At 40.2% G+C, this 21,255-nt stretch overlaps 1 protein-coding gene across 1 annotated transcript in view; it reads right to left on the reverse strand.

Annotated features, from left to right (window-relative positions):
- Positions 1-5,590: 5,590 nt before the first annotated feature.
- The window catches only part of LOC126249170 (dopamine beta-hydroxylase), a 140,373-nt gene continuing 124,708 nt past the window's right edge, over positions 5,591-21,255 (reverse strand). The window contains exons 5-9 of the mRNA XM_049950827.1: positions 20,849-20,933; positions 17,663-17,829; positions 13,328-13,510; positions 8,955-9,142; positions 5,591-5,931 (exon numbers count right to left, since the gene is read on the reverse strand). Coding sequence (XP_049806784.1) covers positions 5,694-5,931; positions 8,955-9,142; positions 13,328-13,510; positions 17,663-17,829; positions 20,849-20,933 — 861 coding nt within the window. The 3' untranslated portion in view covers positions 5,591-5,693. The remainder of the gene's footprint in view (positions 5,932-8,954; positions 9,143-13,327; positions 13,511-17,662; positions 17,830-20,848; positions 20,934-21,255) is intronic.

Raw genomic sequence — 21,255 nt, forward strand, 5'->3', positions numbered from 1 at the left:
CGGAATTACTGCAGTTTTCTGTAATTCCTTCACGAAAGAAGACGAAGTAAATATTCCAGAATTCGAAACCAGAACAGCTGTTAGCATGAGTGACATAAAAGTAGATATCTTAGGTGTTGCGAAACAACTCAAATCACTTAAGAAAGGCAAGTCTTCCGGTTCAGATGGTATACCGATCAGGTTCCTTTCAGAGTATGCAGACACAATAGCGTCTTTCTTAGCAATCATATACAACCGCTCACTTGACGAAAGGTCTGTTCCTAAAGACTGGAAAGTAGCACAGGTCACACCAATATTCAAGAAAGGAAATAGGAATAACCCATTGAATTACAGACCCATATCACTGACCTCAATTTGCAGTAGTATTTTGGAGCATATACTGTACTCGAACACTACGAATCAACTTGAAGAAAATAACTTATTGATACATAACCAACACGGATTCAGAAAATATCGTTCTTGTGCAACACAGCTTTATTCCCATGAAGTAATGAGTGCTGTCGACAAGGGATCTAGATCGATTCCATATTCCTAGATTTCCGGAAGGATTTTTGATACCGTTTCTCACAATCGACTATTAATCAAATTGCGTGCATATGGAGTATCGTCTCAGTTGTGTGACTGGATTCATAATTTCCTCTCAGAGAGGTCACAGTTCGTAGTGACAGACGGGAAATCATCGAGTAGAACAGAAGTAATGTCTGGCGTTCCGCAAGGTAGTGTCATAGGCCGTCTGATGCTCCTGATTTACATAAATGATCTAGATGATAATCTGAGCAGCCCCCTTAGATTGTTTGCAGATGACGCTGTAATTTACCGTCTAGTAAAATCATCAGACGATCAATTCCAATTACAAAATGATCTAGAGAGAATTTCTGTATGGTGCGAAAAGTGGCAATTGGCACTAAACAAAGACAAGTGCGAGGTCAAATACGTGGGTACTAAAAGAAATCCGATAAATTTTGGGTATATGATAAATCGCACAAATCTAAGGGCTGTCAATTCGACTAAATACCTAGGAATTACAATTACGAGCAACTTAAATTGGAAAGACTACATAGATAATATTGTGGGGAAGGCGAAACAACAGGCAGAACACTTCGAAGATGCGACAAAACCCACTAAAGAGACAGCCTACGTTACACTTGTCCATCCTCTGCTGGAATATTACTGCGCGGTGTGGGATCCTTACCAGGTAGGATTGACGGAGAACATCGAAAAAGTCCAAAGAAGAGCAGTTCGTTTCGTGTTATCGCGCAGTGTCAGTGATATGAGGGGTGACAGTCACTGAAACAAAGGCGGTTTTCTTTGCTGCGAGATCTATTTACGAAATTTCAATCACCAACTTTCTTTTCCGAATGCAAAAATATTTTGTTGACACCCACCTACGTAGGGAGAAATGATCATCATAATAAAATAAGAGAAATCAGAGCTCGAACGGAAAGATTTAGGTGTTCCTTTTTCCCACGCGCAATTCGAGAGTGGAAAGATAGAGAAGTAGTATGAAAATGGTTCGATGAACCCTCTGCCAGGCACTTAAGTGTGAATTGCAGGGTAACCATGTAGATGTAGATGTAGATGTGTATAATCTGCGGCGCTCGACTCCAGTCCACCACCAGCAATGGAATGTGAAGCTTTGCCAATGCCAGACGCACGTGCTGGCTAAATAACAGACAAATTATCAAACATACGTCGGCCGAGGAACCCGAGACGGAAACAACAGGCAATTTGTCAACAGTTGCACGTCTATTCGCGAGTACACATCCCTGCATCCGTCGTTCATCCCTGTCAACTATGGCCCAGGGTGTACCACAGTTGTCTGCGTCTGTGCCATTTTGCTATGTAGGGATACTTTAACCACGGCGGCACGTGAACGGTTAACAAACACAGCTGTTTCGGAAATGCTTCCACGCTTGGCCGGAAAGTCAATGATCATGTATTTTTGGACGTCACATAAATCGCTCCGATTCTGCGTCCCCCCCCCCCCTTCCATCTCCCCCCCCCCCTCTCCCACCGCCACCATTGCGAATACGCTTTATATACCCTCCACTGCTAGTGCTGTCAGCTGCCGTCTGTGAGTGGTTATTGCACACTGACTCGAACATACGCGGTGGTCACATTAATGTGACCGTACTGACGGGTATTTGACTGTTTTCTGGAAATTGTCTTAAATCATTAATTATGTCCTTTTATGCTCCTAACATGCTTTTCTCCCTCTTAAATTTCAGTATTCTTTTATGAAAATGGAAATAAAATTCAAATAATTTGAAAGCTCGCTAAAAACGCTCCATTCGAGTAATCTGATGCATGTGACATCACCGGATAGCTCGCTGCACCTACTGTCATAATGGTAATTCACAGCTATGTCTTGTTTTGGAATTTACGATTCGGAAAATGAGTTCCAAATGACGTGTACTACCATACTGTACAACTACATAAATAAAAACTCCTGAAAAGTTGTTTTTGAGCGTTCCAGGGACTGAGAAGATGGCTAAAATGTGGTAGCACTGTACCGGCAAATTGCCACCACGTGACGCACAGGTTCACAAACTTAGTTAAAAATGTGTTGCACTGTGAAGTTAACATTAACTTACCTCCGAGCTATGCTCTCCTACCGTTACAACGAAGGATAATGTCATTCGACGAATTTAACTTCTAGTGAAAACTGTCGTTTTTCAACTACAACTCAGTTATCGGGTAGCACAGTTGTTATTGCAATATAGCCTCGTATTTTATGAGGTGATGTCCATAGATTGCTCGTTCTTCTCTAGCCAGTAACTTATTTGTAAAACAATTCCACAATCCTCTCATATGAAAAACAAGTCACAATAACAAAGCTGTATCACACCGATCAGAAACAGACTATTATTGTGTTTTCCTTGCTGTTTACATGTGCTTACATTTGCAATCGCTGTTCACAGACGTCACGTTCAAAAAGATATTTTCTAGGTAATGTGACCACATACTTTCAGACGAACGAGCCGGCCACGACACGTCTCATCGGCGTCCAATCCAACGAAATGGGAATTGTCTCAGCAAATCGTTTCTAGCCCTCAGAGAAAAATGTGCCGGACACCCATCGTGTTGATACCACATTCTGTTCCTTGTCCCTAAAGGTATTTCTTCCAATAACAGACCTAATATTTCTTGCAGCAATGTGGTGTACTTCCTACCATTAAGATTTCCTTCGATGAAATAGAGGTCTATAATTCTGTCCTCCAGAATCAAGAATCATGACTTAGCAATGACGACGAAGATCAGACTTCTACGCTGCTACGTATTTGCCACCCTCTTATACGGTGTTGAAACATGGACTCTGACAAAATCGTTGGGTAAACGGCTGGAGGCCTTTGAGATGTGGCTGTACAGGAGAATATTAGCAATATCGTGGACAGCGCATGTCACAAATGACGAGGTTCTACGAAGAATGAAGAAAGAGAAAGAAGTACTGGCCACCGTGAAAGCAAGAAAATCCAGTTCCTGGGACACATCATGCGGAACAACAACAGCTACCATCTCCTCCAGACCATCCTGCAACGAAAAATACCATGGAAGAGAAGCGTTGGCCGGAGAAGAATATCCTGGCTTAAGAACATCAAAACGTGGACCTCTAAAACATCTACAGGGCTATTTAGAGCTGCACGTGACAGGAAAAGCACTGCCACGATGGTTGTCAACATCTGGAACGGATGGGAACCAGAAGAAGAAGAAATGGTCAAATGTGTATGAATACTTAAGGGACCAAACTGCTTAGGTGTTCGGTCCCGAGACTTACACACTACTTAAACTAACTTATGCTAATAACAACACACACGTACCCATGCTCGAGGGAGGACTCGAACCTCCGGCGGGAGGGGCAGCACAGTCCGTGACATGACGCCCTAAACCGCCCGGCCACCCCGCTCGACGAAGAAGGAGAAGAAGAAGAAGAAGAAGAAGAAGCCCACACCATACATTCACCGACCACCGTTTTAGGTGTGCAACTTGCCGCAGCTATCATGCATTTTCACTTGCCCAATAATGCATGTTATGCAAATTAACGTTTCCATGGTTCGTGACTGTAGCCTCGTTAGTAAATAAAATGAAATTAATGAACCTGAACTTGAGCCCATCGGCAGAATTCAGTGCTTTGCATAAGATCAACACCACTTAATTCTTGCGGAGACTGGTATGGTAAGGATGATATTTATGGCGATGCAGAATACGAACAACATTACGCTGGCTCATGCCAGATTCCCTTGCGATTTGATGCGAACTAACACAAGGATCTCGAACCACAGTGGTAAGAGTACCAATTTCCGTTTCCTCGTTGGTAACTTTCCTTAGCAGGACCTATTTCCGATGCATTAAAGATATAGTTGTTCTCAATTTATCATACAAATATTTAAATGTACGACGTGTAGGGTGAGTACGTTGAGGATATCTTTCAGCGCAGAAGTCTCTAGCTGTTACTGATTTTCGTTGGCATTTTCCGTAAATGAGAAGCATATCGACTTGTTCTTCGAAGGAATACATCATTCACATTCGCTTGATTCGACGATATTGGTCTTACCGTTCCTATTATTATTGTATTGCGAAACCGTCGGATGGTGTTTACATGTCAATGGCACGTTAAATGCATACGCCGTATTCGGCGAATATTTACTATTTGCAAGATATACGAGAGAGAATTGTCAGAGCATGTGCTTCGATAAGTACCGAAGTAATAAAGAATACCATTCAATCCATGATAAGAAGATTGCAGCACTGCGCTGATACCAATGGTCATCACTTCGAACACCTTCTGTAAATGGACGTTCATGCCACTTGTTTGACCTTCGTTGACCTTCAAAGACCTTACTGTTACACATCATTGGATGTAAGTATCAAACTATAGCATCCCATTAAAAAAAAGTTGACTTTCATATCTCTGACACGACCCCACCTAGCAACAAAAACCAACGTCATATTATGGCCCCCGTTTTCCCATGCAACAACATTTGTTGTTGCACGGGATAATGTAAAAACTTATGCACACATTCTGGTTTGTCTGTAACGAACCCGCTAGAGATGAACACTAATTATACACCAATGAACTACTTACCATCTTGCGCATGAAATGGAATCAAAAGTTCAGCTTCTCTCTCGAACGCACATCGTTAATCAATAGCACCGAGAAAGTCTTAGAGATCACATTATTTACGATATCTTCCGTAACTATTTGTTGCTTTTCTTCCTGGAAACTTCCTACAGATTTTCAATTCCACACGTCTGGTGCGGCTTTTGAATTGAAATACTGTTATGGAAAACAATATGTGCTACAATTTCGTTGTCTAAGATTTCTAGATTGTGAGCCGTTTATCTTGTTCAGTCCAAACAATGGTGCAAAAAATAGACAGTCTTTTGCAAGGTTATAACAAGAGAGCACAGCGCATAGACCCAAGTACTAATTTCTTAAAAAGAGACAAGTCTTTACGGAATTTATTTGATGTCTCTGCTTTTAATTAGGTGTTTTGCAAGGGATCATTAATAAGCCACAAAACTGCTAGTTTTGTTTGCTGCCTTTATTACCTCACAAATAATTTTACAGTAAGTTTTAATTTGAGTTTAATAGACATCTTTCTTGTTAACATTTTTTCTATTTTCAGCGTGGATATTTTCTGGATTATTGCTGCAGATCTAAGAGAAATAAGAGTAATTATTTGGCAAAATGACTACTGTTTAGTGTCGCATGCTGGTCGTGAAGGCGGTGGTAACGGGAACTGGACCTGTGTGACAGGAAGATTTTCCCAGGCTCCAGGAAATCGTTCTCCGCTTGACTGATTACACTGCATCGATAGAGGAGATTCTTGATACAGCTGGTTCAGTACTGAAACTCTTATTGGTGTCCAATCAATTGAACCGTAGTTGGACGAAATTCCGTTGTCAGGGCTGGTAGGCTGGCCCTCCCACCTGCAAAAAAGGACAGAAGTTTTACGTTACATTATGAACATAAAACTGGAGCTGTTATGGTTACGTTTACTGATCCTGAATTGGGAGAAAGGGGTTAGAGAAAAAAGAATCTATAGAACCTATCGATCCTCGAAACAAACTGCAGTTATGTGTTGCAATAGCAACTATTAACTGTAGACAGTTGCTACGATACCTTTGTATCCATCTTATAGATCGATTAAAAGAGTTTACTTCAAGCCTACTGTGAGATTACAAGTAATCACTATTTTCAGCCTCCAGCTACATCCATTGACAATCGTTATTGTAAATTAAATATTAACTGCAACTTGGTTTGTTAATGGTTTTTCTCTTCGCTGGGTCTTTGAGATTCTTCAAGTACGACAGACGAACATAGCGCACGTTCGCCTCACGCTTAACTTAGCTAATAATCAAGGTATTAACATATTTTCAGGGATTTGGAAAGAAAATATCTTGAATTGTGATGAGCCAAGTATTCTACTTACGAAAAACCGAATCAGCCCTGAGATATAGAATCAAACAGCTGAATCATGAATAATTACTTAATGTACATTTAAAGGCACAAAGGACGCTCATGATGATGAATACTGTCTGGAAATAGTACTGGCGACATTTATACACTATTATACAGTTAGCTTATGGAGCATATGCATGTAGATGACTGAGAACTTAACACTCAGTTAACAATAATTTGTTTTACACTACACGATAGCAAAACTTTTACCACTGCCTGGTCTTACACCACTGTAGTTTTCCATACAAAGCAAATAAGAACTTCTAAAAGCAAAGCACAGGATTCAGCGCAGTATTTTTGTACTTTGGTGTGGTTACCTAGACTTTCAAACAAACCTAGCAGACTTCTGAAGACGTATATACGGGGAGCAAGTAAATTACCGTTGCAGATATTGAGAACTTGTAGTGGGCGCCAAGACAATTAAGTTCAGAATAGCAACTCATGTCCGAAAACGAACCGTTTTCCCGCTACACGCTAAATACCACAAGTCCTGCTGGTTGTCGTCTGGGTCGTCTTACAACTAGGGCTCGATGCGACGACCACCGACGTTAACACAAATGTGGTACCTCAGTACCATATTCTGGTATACACAATCACCAATCCCTGGACCTCCAGCAGCCACAACAGCCATAGCCCGCACCAGCAGGTTTTCCTCGTATGACAAAAGGATCTCGTAAATCAAGGATTTGAGGTGACCCCACAGAGTACGTGCAGGCCCAGCAGTCGGGCCACCACGGCCTATCCGCTGTTGTCCATACTGTTGGTCCAGATGATCTCGCACCGATAATGAAAAATGAGGTGGTGAAGCCCACGCACTACACCGCGCTTCGCTCTGCAGTAACATCATGTCGGCGTATTCCTCAAACATGTTGTGCACTATGGTCAATAGGAACACACTAAAAATGAAATGCACGTACAGTTTGCATTCTGTACTGTAGTATTGATTACTACTGTACAGCAGTACCGTATGAATAAAGAACACAAACACAACAACAGGTGATCAGTGAACGACGGGAAAACGGTATGGCCGGCCGTAGTGGCCAAGCGGTTACAGGCGCTACAGTCTGGAACCGCGCGACCTCTACGGTCGCAGGTTCGAATCCTGCCTCGGGCATGGATGTGTGTGATGTCCTTAGGTTAGTTAGGTTTAAGTAGTTCTAAGTTCTAGGGGACTGATGACCTTAGAATGGTTCAAATGGCTCTGAGCACTATGGGACTTAACATCTATGGTCATCAGTCCCCTAGAACTTAGAACTACTTAAACCTAACTAACCTAAGGACAGCACACAACACCCAGCCATCACGAGGCAGAGAAAATCCCTGACCCCGCCGGGAATCGAACCTGGGAACCCGGGCGTGGGAAGCGAGAACGCTACCGCACGACCACGAGATGCGGGCTGATGATGACCTTAGAAGTTAAGTCCCATAGTGCTCAGAGCCATTTGAACCATTTGAAAACGTTATGTTTCCTTGGCTAAACTTAACCATTTTGGTCCACACTACAAGTCCTTATCGTCCATAAAGGGTATTTAGTTAAAATATGTATACCATGGAAGAATGTCCACAACATACCCAAGCTGTCGATGGGCAAATGCTATCGTGAATTATGACATCGTTAGACAACTAAAGTACACAACAAAAATTGATAAAAAATTCCGTCTCCTCTAGTGAGTTGAAATACTGCATTAAAAAAGTTGTAAGCCTAAAAATAAAATGTAATTCACGCTTTCCTACGGGTTGTACTGGTCCGTAACGATCACGCTTCGCGTCTCTGAATGCCATCGGTTTCTGCTTTCGCCTCTACGCGATAAGGACTATAAACACTGCAGAAATTCTCAAAAAATTGTACTATTGTCTTTTATGCGATTTCTTCAACATACACGCTGTATTTTTCGTGAGCTTTCCGAGCAAACTCATCGATTCGTCTTCCCTACTATAGATTTCAGTTGATATCGCCTCGTAGTACGTAACATGCGCCAGAGTTTACCGCTAATGTTATGATGGGCTGTTTTTTTTATAAGAGCATTATCTTACATCTATTCATATTCTATTTAAAGAGAACTGGTACTGCCCTCAAATTGTTTCCGAGGAACTAACAAATTGTTGAGTTATTCTGCGCTGATCAGTGAGGCTAAACCAGTAACTGCAGAAGGAATGAAGAGCTGTGCGGATGAGAGAGCTGTATAGAAGGTTTATCCTAAAGAAATAATAATATTAAGTGAAGATCTGTGAGTTCCGTCACCGCAATGATACTATTTTGATGAAGACAGCAAGAAAGGGAGAGGGAAAGACTAAACAGCAATGTAAAAAAATGCAATTGAATAGGAGCAAGAAAGTCTGTATGAAACAAGAGAGAGAGGGAAGCGAAGAGAGAAGAAACAAAAAACCGAGAATTCATTTGTTCTAGAAGTATACAGACAGAGGAAAAAACTGTTCATCTCATTGGTTATTAAGAGTGCAAAAAACACCTCCTTGAAAATTAAAAACTTACTCGTGCAAAAATCTGAAGTATGTTTTTAAGCTTTCAGAGCTGACGGAGCTCTTGCACACTTCCAGATCAACTTTTGGATAGTAATGCACGTAATTGACGCACATCTCTTCACTAATTGCAAATCCACCGAGAGTGATGTTTTCCCGATCTTCTGTGTTGTACGTGCATGTCGTAATTAAGGCGTCTCCCTGCAACAACAGAATAGTGTTTTATAGTTAAGATTAGGTATTAATTTCTTTGTCTTCAAGTACACAGTCAAAGTAAGAGAATTCGCAGTATCTTTACATAAGCAGCCTGTCACAGTAGCAAATCTTAAATTCAATAGCTGCAGTAATTAATAGAATTATTTTGCGTCTTCACACGAATGTTGTCATGTAACTTTACAAGAAGGTAATTAATCCCACAATGTATATAATTATTTTACTTTACAATAAAGATACGAACCCTAATAATTAGCTTTCAAAGATTATTCAGGGGTGTTTGTCGAATGATTTGATGTACGTTACCTGTAACTGAGTAACTGCATATTCCGAGAGAATGAAAGACGACTACAAAATGTTCCTTGAAGATATTCTCTCATTCCGAAAGATGTTTCACTGATACTTCGAAGGCTTGTGTGGTTTCACATTTCAGTATGTTGACTTCATGCCTGAATAATGTTAAGGGCTGATTTAATGCATAATCTGTGCAAAGAATTATTGGTTATAGTGGTCCTGCTCCAGTGACAGGTTAGTCACCACATATGGCGCAGATGGGCATTTTTGTTGTACCCATGTGAAGATTATAGTTTACAAGACTCCAGACAGAGATCTACTGCCTGCACTACGCTTGTCCGTCCCCTTCTCGAATATTGCTGCATGGTTTGGGATCCTTTCCAGACGGGATAGACGGAGGATATCGAAAAAGTCCAAAGACGGGCAGCTCGTTTTGTATGATCGCGAAATAAGAGCGATAGTATCACGGATATGATTTGCGAGTTAGGGTGACAATCATTAAAACAAAGGCATTCCTAAAATTCATCTTAACTGTAAGGGATACAGGTGTACTACCTAAAGCAATATACGAAAATGTTTGCCAGACCAGATGTCGAACCCGGATTTCCTGCTTATCTTCGCCTTACCACACAGGCTATCCGAGAACACTCCCTGCACCGACCCTAACTTCCATATATTACACACCTACACATTTCTCCTGAAACATTATTAATTCATTTACGCACACTTGCACATCTCGTGATTTTCGTGCAGGTTTTAGACTCAAGACAACGAGAAGTCACAGACTATCGTAGTCATTTTCGACACAGGCCCGTCTTTGCCTTATGTGTATTTATATCTGAGGACGAACTACAGTCTCAAATACTGAAATTTCTTCTTGAAATTTAACTTAGCTGTAATAGGTGTAGACGTACTACCTAAAGCGGAAAATCCAAACGGCCCTTTAGATAATACATCTCTACCTACTACAGCTAAGTTGAATTTCAGGAATAAATTTTAGTACTTGAAATTGTAATTCGTCATCAAATATCCTCATGTCGAGAAAAAAAAAAAAACAGAACACCTTGAACGACTACAGATAGGACGTTCATATTCACAGGACACGTGCATCAGTATGTTCTGCAGAAATGTATAGCATTTGAACCAAGTCGGCCCCTCGAGTTCAAGGTCAACATCGATATCACTGAGCAACACCACCCACCGGTAAAATGTGCCTGCGGCTCTCGTTGTCGCTATGAACCAAAGGTAATGGATGAGTGTGCTTTGAGCAGACGTGCAGGATGCCTCGCAGACGTATGCACGGACCGTACCGTCAAATCAGTGAGCTTGAAAGAGGGCGTATTATTGGCATGAGAAAATGTGATGCATCTATCCGGGAAAATTCTGCTCGTGTGTGACGAAGTGTTTCGACAGTGCAACTGTGTGCGCCGAATGGTTCACGGCAAGCCTTAGAACATGATGATATGGGTCAGGTCGCACCAAATGGTTTAAATGGCTCTGAGCACTATGGGACTTAACATCTGAGATCATCAGTCCCCTAGAACTTAGAACTACTTAAACCTAACTCACCTAAGGACATCACACACATCCATGCCCGAGGCAGGATTCGAACCTGCGACCGTAGCGGTCGCGCGGTTCCAGACTGTAGCGCCTAGAACCGCTCGGCCACTCTGGCCGGCAGGTCGCACCACCCAGACGGCTTTAAAAATATATCGTTTGTACAATAACACAAAAAATTTGAACAATGCAGTTTTGTATGTGGATATTCCCATTGCTCATGTAATTTTATTTGCCAGTATTCGTTACCTGTTCTTGTACGAATCATATTACAACCTTCATAACGTAATGAGTCATTTTCTTGTTAATTTTAATTCAAAAATCCATCTGTTACCGTCTCAGGGACATTATGAATATAACATATTAATATTAAGTTATTGGAACTAAAGACCTCATATGAAACCACTCACACAGTCCTAAAGAATCTCTGAAAGCTAGTTATTACAGTTCGCAAACACCTTTCACATATACTTTCCAGAACTGAATATACATAGGGTGGACAAAATAATAAAAATAATGTGTCACCTGGAGACTTTTTTTTCTGGATTATTATTATTAACCGGTTATTCGCTAGAAAAGCAGCGCGCTTTCGAAACGTTTCTACGCAGTTTTCCGTGCAATGTGTTTAAGTTCTTGTGTGCAGCTGGTCTTAAGCTAGTGGTGTGAAGTGGAAAATATAACACGACTGTAACATTATCATCTGTTTCAATGACTTACTTGTTTTCTTATGTCCCAAGAAAGCGTTATACAACGATATGATATATAATAAAAATCAATGCTGGATGAAATCAACTAGAATAACGAATGGTTGGAAATCATTCTGTCCGACTGCGATCACTGAATGGCTTAAGTAATATCAAAGTCTGTTTCAGCAGCAACGATCTGACAACAGAGCTTTACAAACTGAGTTTCTGTAGTAGGGTTAATATATCCATACATATTTTCAACGCGGACAGCCTTTTGTAGTAAAAAAGACACTGTCTGGAGCACAGAACACGGATCACCTGTGACTGAAAGATGGTAACAATGTCTGGAGAGTAGTCTATGATTATGTTTCCGCAAACAGATTCAAGAGCTACTTATGAAAAACATCGAAACAAGCCTTCGTTAAGAATTCACTGGTTTACTTTGATTATTCACTAAAAGTCACTGTCAGAGGTGCTCAATAGCGGACTGAAAAATTGAAAAACAACTTAATCACCTTACTTCACTGGCGCACTCTTTCTCAAGAAAAACGACGTAAAGATCAAGGTTATTTGAATCTCTGTAGAGACAAAAAAGTTGCAATGAAGGACACAATTAGCTAGATTCCCTATCGATATAGCATTCTCTTTAAAGTGATTTCAATGCCTTCTTTTCGGCCTGGCCCGCAGAATAGAATACGTCATAACACGACATTTTGTAATTAATAATTCCAGGTAAGCTACAAATAGTTTAATTAGAATTGCTTCTTCTTTACTTCACGCTTGTTTCGTTTATAGCACCGTTCTGAAGTAAACCTGTAGATGTTACATTTGGTGAGTCTACTCACGTTTATAAAATTTGTACATAAGGCCACAAAGCAGAACATGTCGAAAATGCATTACAAGTTCTGCAGAGAATACGAAAGAGTCATGCCGTGAACATCTTGGAAGAATTAGAAATATATACACACAAAAGAAATTATCCAGATTATATCATTAATGAACAAATCGATCTCAAGCATAAAAATCACATAGTACTTTTATAGACATTTTGGGAAACGAGAACGGATAAAGATCACAGTAAACAGAAAGCAAAAGATAACAATAGATACAAATGATAACAACTCTATAATAGCAATGAAACCCAACTAACATCACTGACTAGCAAAGCTCACACTGCAAAGATAAAGCACCACCGAGAATAAACTGCCAATCCACCTGTCAAATGTATTTCAGGAAAATATGCTATACAAACAAAACTTACGTGATTATCACTATCTAGCAACGAACAGTCGACAGTTTACTTACTGATGCAATATGCGTATCTATTCCAACTAGATTTTCATCTACTGACCTTTACGTACTACTTTCATAAATGTAAGTCCATTCACGAAATGTAACATCTACAGATTTACTTGAGTATTGCGCTATAGCTGAAACAAGCTTTTAGGAAAGAAGAAGCATTATTAATTAAAATATTTGCAGCTTATCTAGGATTATTCGTTACAAAAGTCACATTATGAAGTTCTTTCGTTATTTTGTCCATCCTTGGTATATTTTATCTGTTAACAAATATTGTTTATTTACTCATAACTGAAAAAGATAAAGACAAGGTAGTAAGCGCTAAATTGAGACTTACAGGCAATATAGTCACTGGTCTCTTCAGGAGCCTGATTTCCTGAAAATGTGTGCTGTAGTGGTTGTCTCTATTGAGTTCGGACATTTCACGACCATCACGGATGTGCCTCGTATAAACGCGGATACCTGTTAGGTGGGTGTGAAGCTGCGATCCAAATATTGTAATTCCTTCGGGAGGAATTCCCTGAAAGGAAAACATTTCATAACTAACTTTTATAAACAATGAACAAAGAAATGATAAAGTTGCATTCTACATACACTTATGAGATAAAACATTATGTCCACCTCCTTAATAGCGTGTTGGTCGATCTTTGGAAAAAGGTAGAAGCAATTCCCCTTCCCGTGGATTCAACAAGTCCTTGGCAGGTTTCCGAAGGTATGTGGCACCAAATGTTCACGTACTGATCACACTGTTCCCTTAAATTACAAGTATGTGATCTGTGGGCGCAGAAATGACTCCAGATAGAATCCCAGATGTGTTCCATCGAGTTCAGATCAAGAGAATTTGCTAGGCAAGATATCAACGTGAGTTAACTGTAATGCTCCTCAAATGACTGTGGCATGATTCTGGCCTTGTGATACGGACAGTTATCCTGATGGAAGATGTAAATGCCGATGGGGAAGACATCAAGCATGCAGATATGTAGATGGTTCGCAGAAATGTTCGCATAGTCTAGAGTTTTCATGGTGTTTCGATAACTAACACAGGTGGTATGGAAGCCCAGATGCATATCCCTCATTGCATAATACGATGGAGGTTTGATACGTCAGGCAAAAGAATGGAACACATTTGTTGCGCCTCCATTGTTGATAAGCTTGGTTATTTCAAGGATCGTATAAAGAATCTCAACAATGGACTGCGTGCAGTTCGTTCTGGACAGCTGTCTAAATTGATCAGTGTGTCGGTTGCGATTGAAAATGGAGAAAACCGAGTTTCGTGCTGTTATTAAACGTTTTCATTTGAAGGACTGGACTGCCACACAAATCAGTATTGTATTCGAAGAAGTTCAGGTGGACTCTGCATCCACTTTGTAGACCATGTACTTTTGGATTAATGAATTTGAACGTGATAAGACAAGTACTGAATACGAAGAATTGAGCTCACCACAAAGGAAATCATTGACAAAATCTACGATATGTTTATGAAAGACCGCAGAATAAAAATTCGTGAGGTTACTGATGTGAGACTGTAGGCATGTCAACTGTGTGAGCGCAAAACATCGAGCTTGGAGAATTGGCTATGTAGAAGCTGTGTATGAAGTGGGTGCCGCGTTTTCTCACCGTTGACGATAAGCGCATCCGGCTCAGCATTTCAGCACAATGTCTGACTATGTTTAATCGCAATCCGCAAGACTTTTTGCTCAGGTTTGTGACTTTTGATGAAACCTGGATCCATCATTACACTCTAGAGTCAAAACGGCAGTCAAAACAATGGACAAAGGCTGATGAAAGTGCATCGAAGAAGGCAAAGATCTTTTTGTCAGGGCCACTGTTTTTTGGGATACCCAAGGAATAATCCTCATAGGTTACTTGGAAAAAGTCAGAACTATAACTTGACCCTTCATTGTTGGTCCTTTTGAAACTTGCTTTGGCCGAAGAAAGACCAAGGTGCTCTTGCACCAGGACAATGCACCATCCCACACATCGGCGATAACAATGTCGATAGTGCATGAATTGGGCTCTGAATTGGTTCCTCATCCATCCTATTCACCAGACTTAACCAAGCGAAGTGGCGTAGTTAAAGTCGTTAGTACACTGGACTCACATTCGGAAAGACGACAGTTCAAACCCGCATCTGGCCATCCAGGTGTAGGTTTTCCGTGAGTTCCCTAAATCGTTCTAGCCAAATACCGGGATGGATCAATTGAAAGGGTGGTCAATTTCCTTCGCCATCCTAGACACAATCCGAGCTTGTGCTCCGTCTTTAATGTCTTCGATGTCGACGGGACGTTAAACCCGATCTTCCTTCCTTTTTCTTCTTTCACCTGACTTGGCTACAAATGACTTCTTCCAGTTTCCTAACCTGAAACTTTGATTTGCTGGGAAGAAATTTTCATCAAATGAGGAAGAGATAGTTATAATTAACGAGTGTTTTGCGGGGTTTAACATAACCTATTTTTCCGATGGGATGAAAAAGCTGGAGGTTTCCTGGACCAAGTGTATATCCCTCAAAGGACACTGCGTCAAGAGGTAATGTGAACTGCCCTCGAAACAAACATTTTTCTTAATTTTTTACCAGACTTATCAAACTACCCTCGTACTGCCACCACCGACATGCTTGTGTGGTGCGGTGTATGTTTCGGACAACCCTTCACCTGGGTGACTGTGTATCCACACATGACAATCGACATCATGTAAAAAGGAACGCGATTCATCCGATCAGGTAACACCTTTCTATTGATCAACAGTCCAATCTCGAAGACCTTGTGCCCACATTTCAATCGTAATTGGCGAAGTCGTTGGGTCAAGTCGGAACAGGGAGCGCCATGTTCAACAATGTGCGCTGAACGATGCGCTCCGGATTACTTGTGCCTGCACTAGCATTGTCAGATGTGCCACAGATCGCTGCCTTCTGCTTTACAGAGCGGGAAAGCCTCCGACCTCCATGTTCTGTGAAGAGGCGTGCTCGTCCAACACTTTGTCGCCTATCCAAGTTCCTAATTCCATTGGATTTTCCTATTTGCGCCCCGCATCGTCGTTGGAATGATTCCCCATCGGTCTCTGCTCCGCTTACATACTTTCCTTAGGTGATCACAGAGCCACCAAGCTGCTTTCAGTCTCACGGTCGACAGTGGTCATAACGTTTTACCTCGTCATTGTAGGCTACATTCATTTCCACATTTCGTAAGACGTGACATTCTAATTAATTTTTCTACTGTGTTAAGATGAAAATCATACATTACGCAAACATCTTACAATAGCTGTTACGTACTCCTGAAGCGTGGGAGGCTTCTTTTGATAGCAGACTAATACTTAAAAGATAAAAGTGGGTTATTTTTAATTTGCTGATCATTTAAATAAAGAGCAGCTCTCATCTACCCTACCTACAACGTAGAAAGGAATCATGCTCTGCTCTTTTTAAATTAATATGTGAAATATTCGAATCATTTATTCATATCCCAATTCCACCATTTCTGCTTCAGATTTCTCAAAGCGTTATTTTCTGCATGGGGCTGAATAACTTTAGAATTTATTTCTATTACCTTAAATTGATTGTATTATTTAATATTTGGTTTAATTTTTTTCATTTAGTTATTTGCTATTTTATTACATCTACCTTATTTGAACGATATTATTGCCATCTTCTTCCTACCATCACTTCTGGAAATTTACTTTGTTTTCCAGTATCATTAATCGCCTCATGAATTTCATTATAGCCACATTCATGTATTTCAATATTTTCTACTTTTTCCAAGCGGTTTTTTCTGTTTCCCCTATTTTTGAGCACTTCGATGCGAGTTATTATCTGCATTTACGTATTATATGGTCCTTTGCGCCACCAAGTTGATATCTGTATTATCATTTTTTCTAAGCTGCCTTCTCATTCAGTTAAGGAACATAGCAAACTGTTCAGTATTTTCTCTATCTCCGTAAAACTGTTGATACTACGTTTCGTGTAGAGTGACCTTCCCTTATTAGGAGTTACATGGAGAATAGCATCTTTGTTTCAAGGCCGTACACTCAGTTTGTGCTCTTTTTTTTTTAATCATGTTTTCGACACAAAGTATTCTCTTTCTATGTTTGTGCCTGAGATGATTGGCATAGTCGCTATTTGGTCTCCATTACATAAAAGTTAAAACTTTCCTGAGGCTATGAAAAATAAGAGCAGTATTTCATACTAGACACAACAGATGACAAACGTGTTCCGTGACTTACGTCATTTCTGTTGAGCATATAAGTATACCGAGCAGTATTTCAGAATGGAAAGTTTTGGTTTCAGAAAAGCTTTTGAAAGTAACTTCACGATATTAATAAATAAGCTGACCGGACTGAATTATAACAGTTTTATCATACATCATATGCTGTACTCGATAAAGATCATGAACACTTCAAAATGGGGACGCAAGCAACAGTTTATATTGTGTTGTACATCTACCCAATAATTATATTTCTCGGATTTCGGTCTATATACTCAATAAATTACGTGCATTTGGAAGAAAGAAATGTGAACTGGAAGAGTTCATTTACTTTCCAAGAAAAACTGTTCACACAAAATTATAATTATGTTATAAAGACTTCCTTTCCTTTTTTACACCCGGTTGAATAATAAACTTAACATATATTGTGTATATGCCAGTGGTGTACAAACAACAAATCAATTTTTGAAAATACTAACCACTGCTGTACATTCAGTTATACAATAGCCAGACAGTGTAAAAGCTGGCTGTTTTGGTGGGATTGCCATTTTGTCAGTGTATTCCAGACCCAGTTCAATTACGCCACCGTCAAATGGCCGCAGCTCAGATGTTAAATGTAAGCGAACGCCAGAACTGTCAACCCAATCTGGAAAAGATTTTACAAATAAAATTGTTAACTATTATCGAGGACACTGAACATGTGAAGAAGAGTGTAATTCTAAAAAAAAAAGAAAAAAAAACGAAAAAGAGTAATGTATTATTTCCATGCAGAGATTCAAAGACGTCTCCAATACTGTACTATTAATCGTTGCTCTGGCAGTTACTGCAGCGACCACTGCCTACCATGCTGAAAGAAGCAGGTATATAATAAAGTCGTCGATATGGACATTTTCTTTGCTGTCCGAATATTACAAATCCGTTAGAGGAACACACTCACTTCTCTTTTAAAATTTTGGGTAGATTGTTTTATACTGACATGAAACAATTCTTCCTAAAAGAAATTCTGGTAAATAATAATACGCAAGAATTATTTTCGAATGGAGGTCTGTTGCTGTGTTGGATATTACCTCGACAACGAGCTGATTGGAAACGAAACATTGCCTTGTTCGATGAGGCTGGGAAAAGGTATAAGCAGCGGTCTTGTCGTAGGAAATATCTGACAATTCTCATAAACTGAAACCCTGAATTAATGAAAATTTTAAAACTGAGTAACAGCAGCGGGATTTGAACTCTTATTCTTCCAGTTGTAAATTCAGCTCATAATCGTATTCGATATCTTCTAAGGGAGAACTGGCCTTTCATAGTAACGAACAGCTTCAGAGATATCACGCATTCTCAAATCTCAACGTCTTACTCAATTACTAAATAATTCCCTTCGGACCTGAATAACATTCGACTTTGTATGCGACGTAGGAAACACATTTTAAGTATCCGCTAACAGTCGGGATTAATATGACACGACCCATATACTGAGGTGACGAAATTCATGGGGTAGCTCCTAATATCGTGCCGGACCTCCGTTTGCTCGGCGTAGTGCAGTAACTCGACGTGGCATGGACTAAAAAATTCATTAAAAGTCCCCTGCAGAGATATTGAGATATACTGTCTTTATAGCCGTCCATAATTGCGAAAGTGTGGTGGTGCAGGATGTTATGCACAAACTGACCTCTCGATTATGTCCCATAAATGTTCGCTGGGGTTCATGTCGGGCGATTTGGGTGGCCAGATTATTCGCTCGGATTGTCCAGAATGTTCTCCAAACCAATCGTGAACAATTGTGGCCCGGTGACATGACATCGTTGTTTGGTAACATGAAGCCAACGAATGGCACATAATGGTCTCCAAGTATCGGAACATAACCATTTGCAGCCTATGATTGGTTCAGTTGCACCACAGAACCCAGTCCATTCCATATAAACGTAGCCCACATCATTATGGAGCCACAAGCAGCTTGCAAAGTGCCTTGTTGACAACTTGCGTCCATGGCTACCCTCAGTTCTTATCAAATGAAATCGGGAGACCTCTGAGCAGGCCACGGTTTTCCAGTTGCCAAGGGTCCAACCGATATAATCATGAGCCCAGGAGAGGCGCTGCAGGCGATGTCGTACTATTAGCAAAGGCACACGCGTCGATCGTCTGCTGCCGTAGCCCATCAACGCCAAATTTCGCCGCACTGTCCTAACGGGCACCTTCGTCGTACGTCTCATATTGACTGTCTCATATGGATTATTTCACGCAGAAGTTGTTGGTCTATTAGCACTGACAACTCTACGCAAACGCCGCTCCTCTCGGTCGTTAAGTGAAGGCCGTTGGCCCCTGCGTTGTCCGTAGAGAGAGGTTATGCCCGAAATTTTATATTCTCGGCACGCGCATCACACTGTGTAGCTCGAAATATTGAATTTCGTAACGATTTCTGAAATGGAATGTCCCATGCGCCTTGTTCCAACTACCATTCCGCGTTCAAAGTATGTTAATTACCGTCGTGCGCCCATAATCTCGTCGGAAACGTTTTCTCGTGAATCACAGCAGCACAAATGTCAGCTCTGCCAATGCACTGCCTTTTTATACCTTCTGTACGCGCTACTACCGCCATCTATATTTGTGCATATCGCTGTGCCATGACGTTTGTCACCTCAGTGTACTTCGAAACACAGAAATACTGGATAACAACAAGAACTGTTAGATACAAAGATTGATATTGTCAGCGTTCATTTTTGTGGCAAAATCCGAGTAGTAATCCGTTCCGAATTTATCAGTTGCTCAGTTTTTCTTCATAAATCCGTTAATGAGTTACTGCAAAGCTGGGCAGGAAACCTATTAATTACACTTACGCAGTTCAAACCTCCACTGGAAACTTAAACAACTCCTTCGACACCTACATTCGTCATTTGACGTGAACCGAAATTTCACAGTGTATCAAGGAATCCATATTCATTTCATTTGTGGTAGACTCTGTTACCAGTTCGAATGATCGACATAATTTTGCCATTTATATCTTCTACAAGTGCGGTATTTTCAGTGAAAGCAAGAATTGCACACATTATTAGTGCCAGACGTGAGGAGATTCTCGGTCAACTGCGTGTAGCCAGAGAATAATAAAGTTTTAGGCGGTTTAGGTGTTGTAACAGCCAAATTAATGACGCGCTATCTACAAAGCAATGTTTCTCATCCTATTTCCTGTTTTAATAATTTCTCAGATTATCTTCAAACTAACGTTGGGTGGCAAAATGAAACAGTGTACTTTTCCAGATCTAATTCACCGTTTTGTCACGAAAAGCACTCAACGGAAGCACATTATTCTTAACAACAAAATAATGAAAACATCAAACATTACAGTTATCACAAATTTGGTTTTAATGAAATGGTAGATTGTCAGATAAGAAGTACTCATTACCATCGGAAAACACCTGAAGTAAAGTGCTACATCAATTTTCCGGCTTTCGTTAGCAGTAGAAAATGTAATATACACCATATCAAGAAATGTCGTGATATTTAAACACACCGCCTGACAAAAAATTTAAGTAAGTTGTTAATATTGATACTTTCTGTAAAATAGAAATGCCCGTTTAATATTTGTACTCAGATTTTCAACAGAAATTCTCTTAGTGTGCCTAAGACAGAGAATATGGCATTATTTTTCAAAAAGAAATTTTGTCTCAGCTTACCAGAACGTAATTCCGGGTTATTATAATGAACTTCCAGCATGACATATGGATTGAACCCTGGGCCGCCGATCGGAAGGCCTGCTTCCTAATAAAAAGAAACAGGTAAATATATAGTATTCAAAGTTTTTTTGAAGGAAAAGAAACAGTTTCACAATCTATTGTGCTTGATATCGTTATAAACTAGACACGGTGCAAACTACAGGAAAACCTTACGACGAAAACATAATGTATTATTTACAATTTTATTTGTCTAGTAATCAAAATAGTTTTTCAATCTCTGTAAGATAAATCAGTTATCAACTGAAATTTACTTCCAGAGAAATATAGTGCTGGCCATTAAAATCGACACCATAAGGCAATAAACATAAAATTGTCTTGAAATCCACCACATGTCTGCATATGCAAAA

Source organism: Schistocerca nitens, chromosome 3 (genome assembly GCF_023898315.1).
Source record: "Schistocerca nitens isolate TAMUIC-IGC-003100 chromosome 3, iqSchNite1.1, whole genome shotgun sequence".
In the NCBI taxonomy this organism is placed as follows: Eukaryota; Metazoa; Arthropoda; class Insecta; order Orthoptera; family Acrididae; genus Schistocerca; species Schistocerca nitens.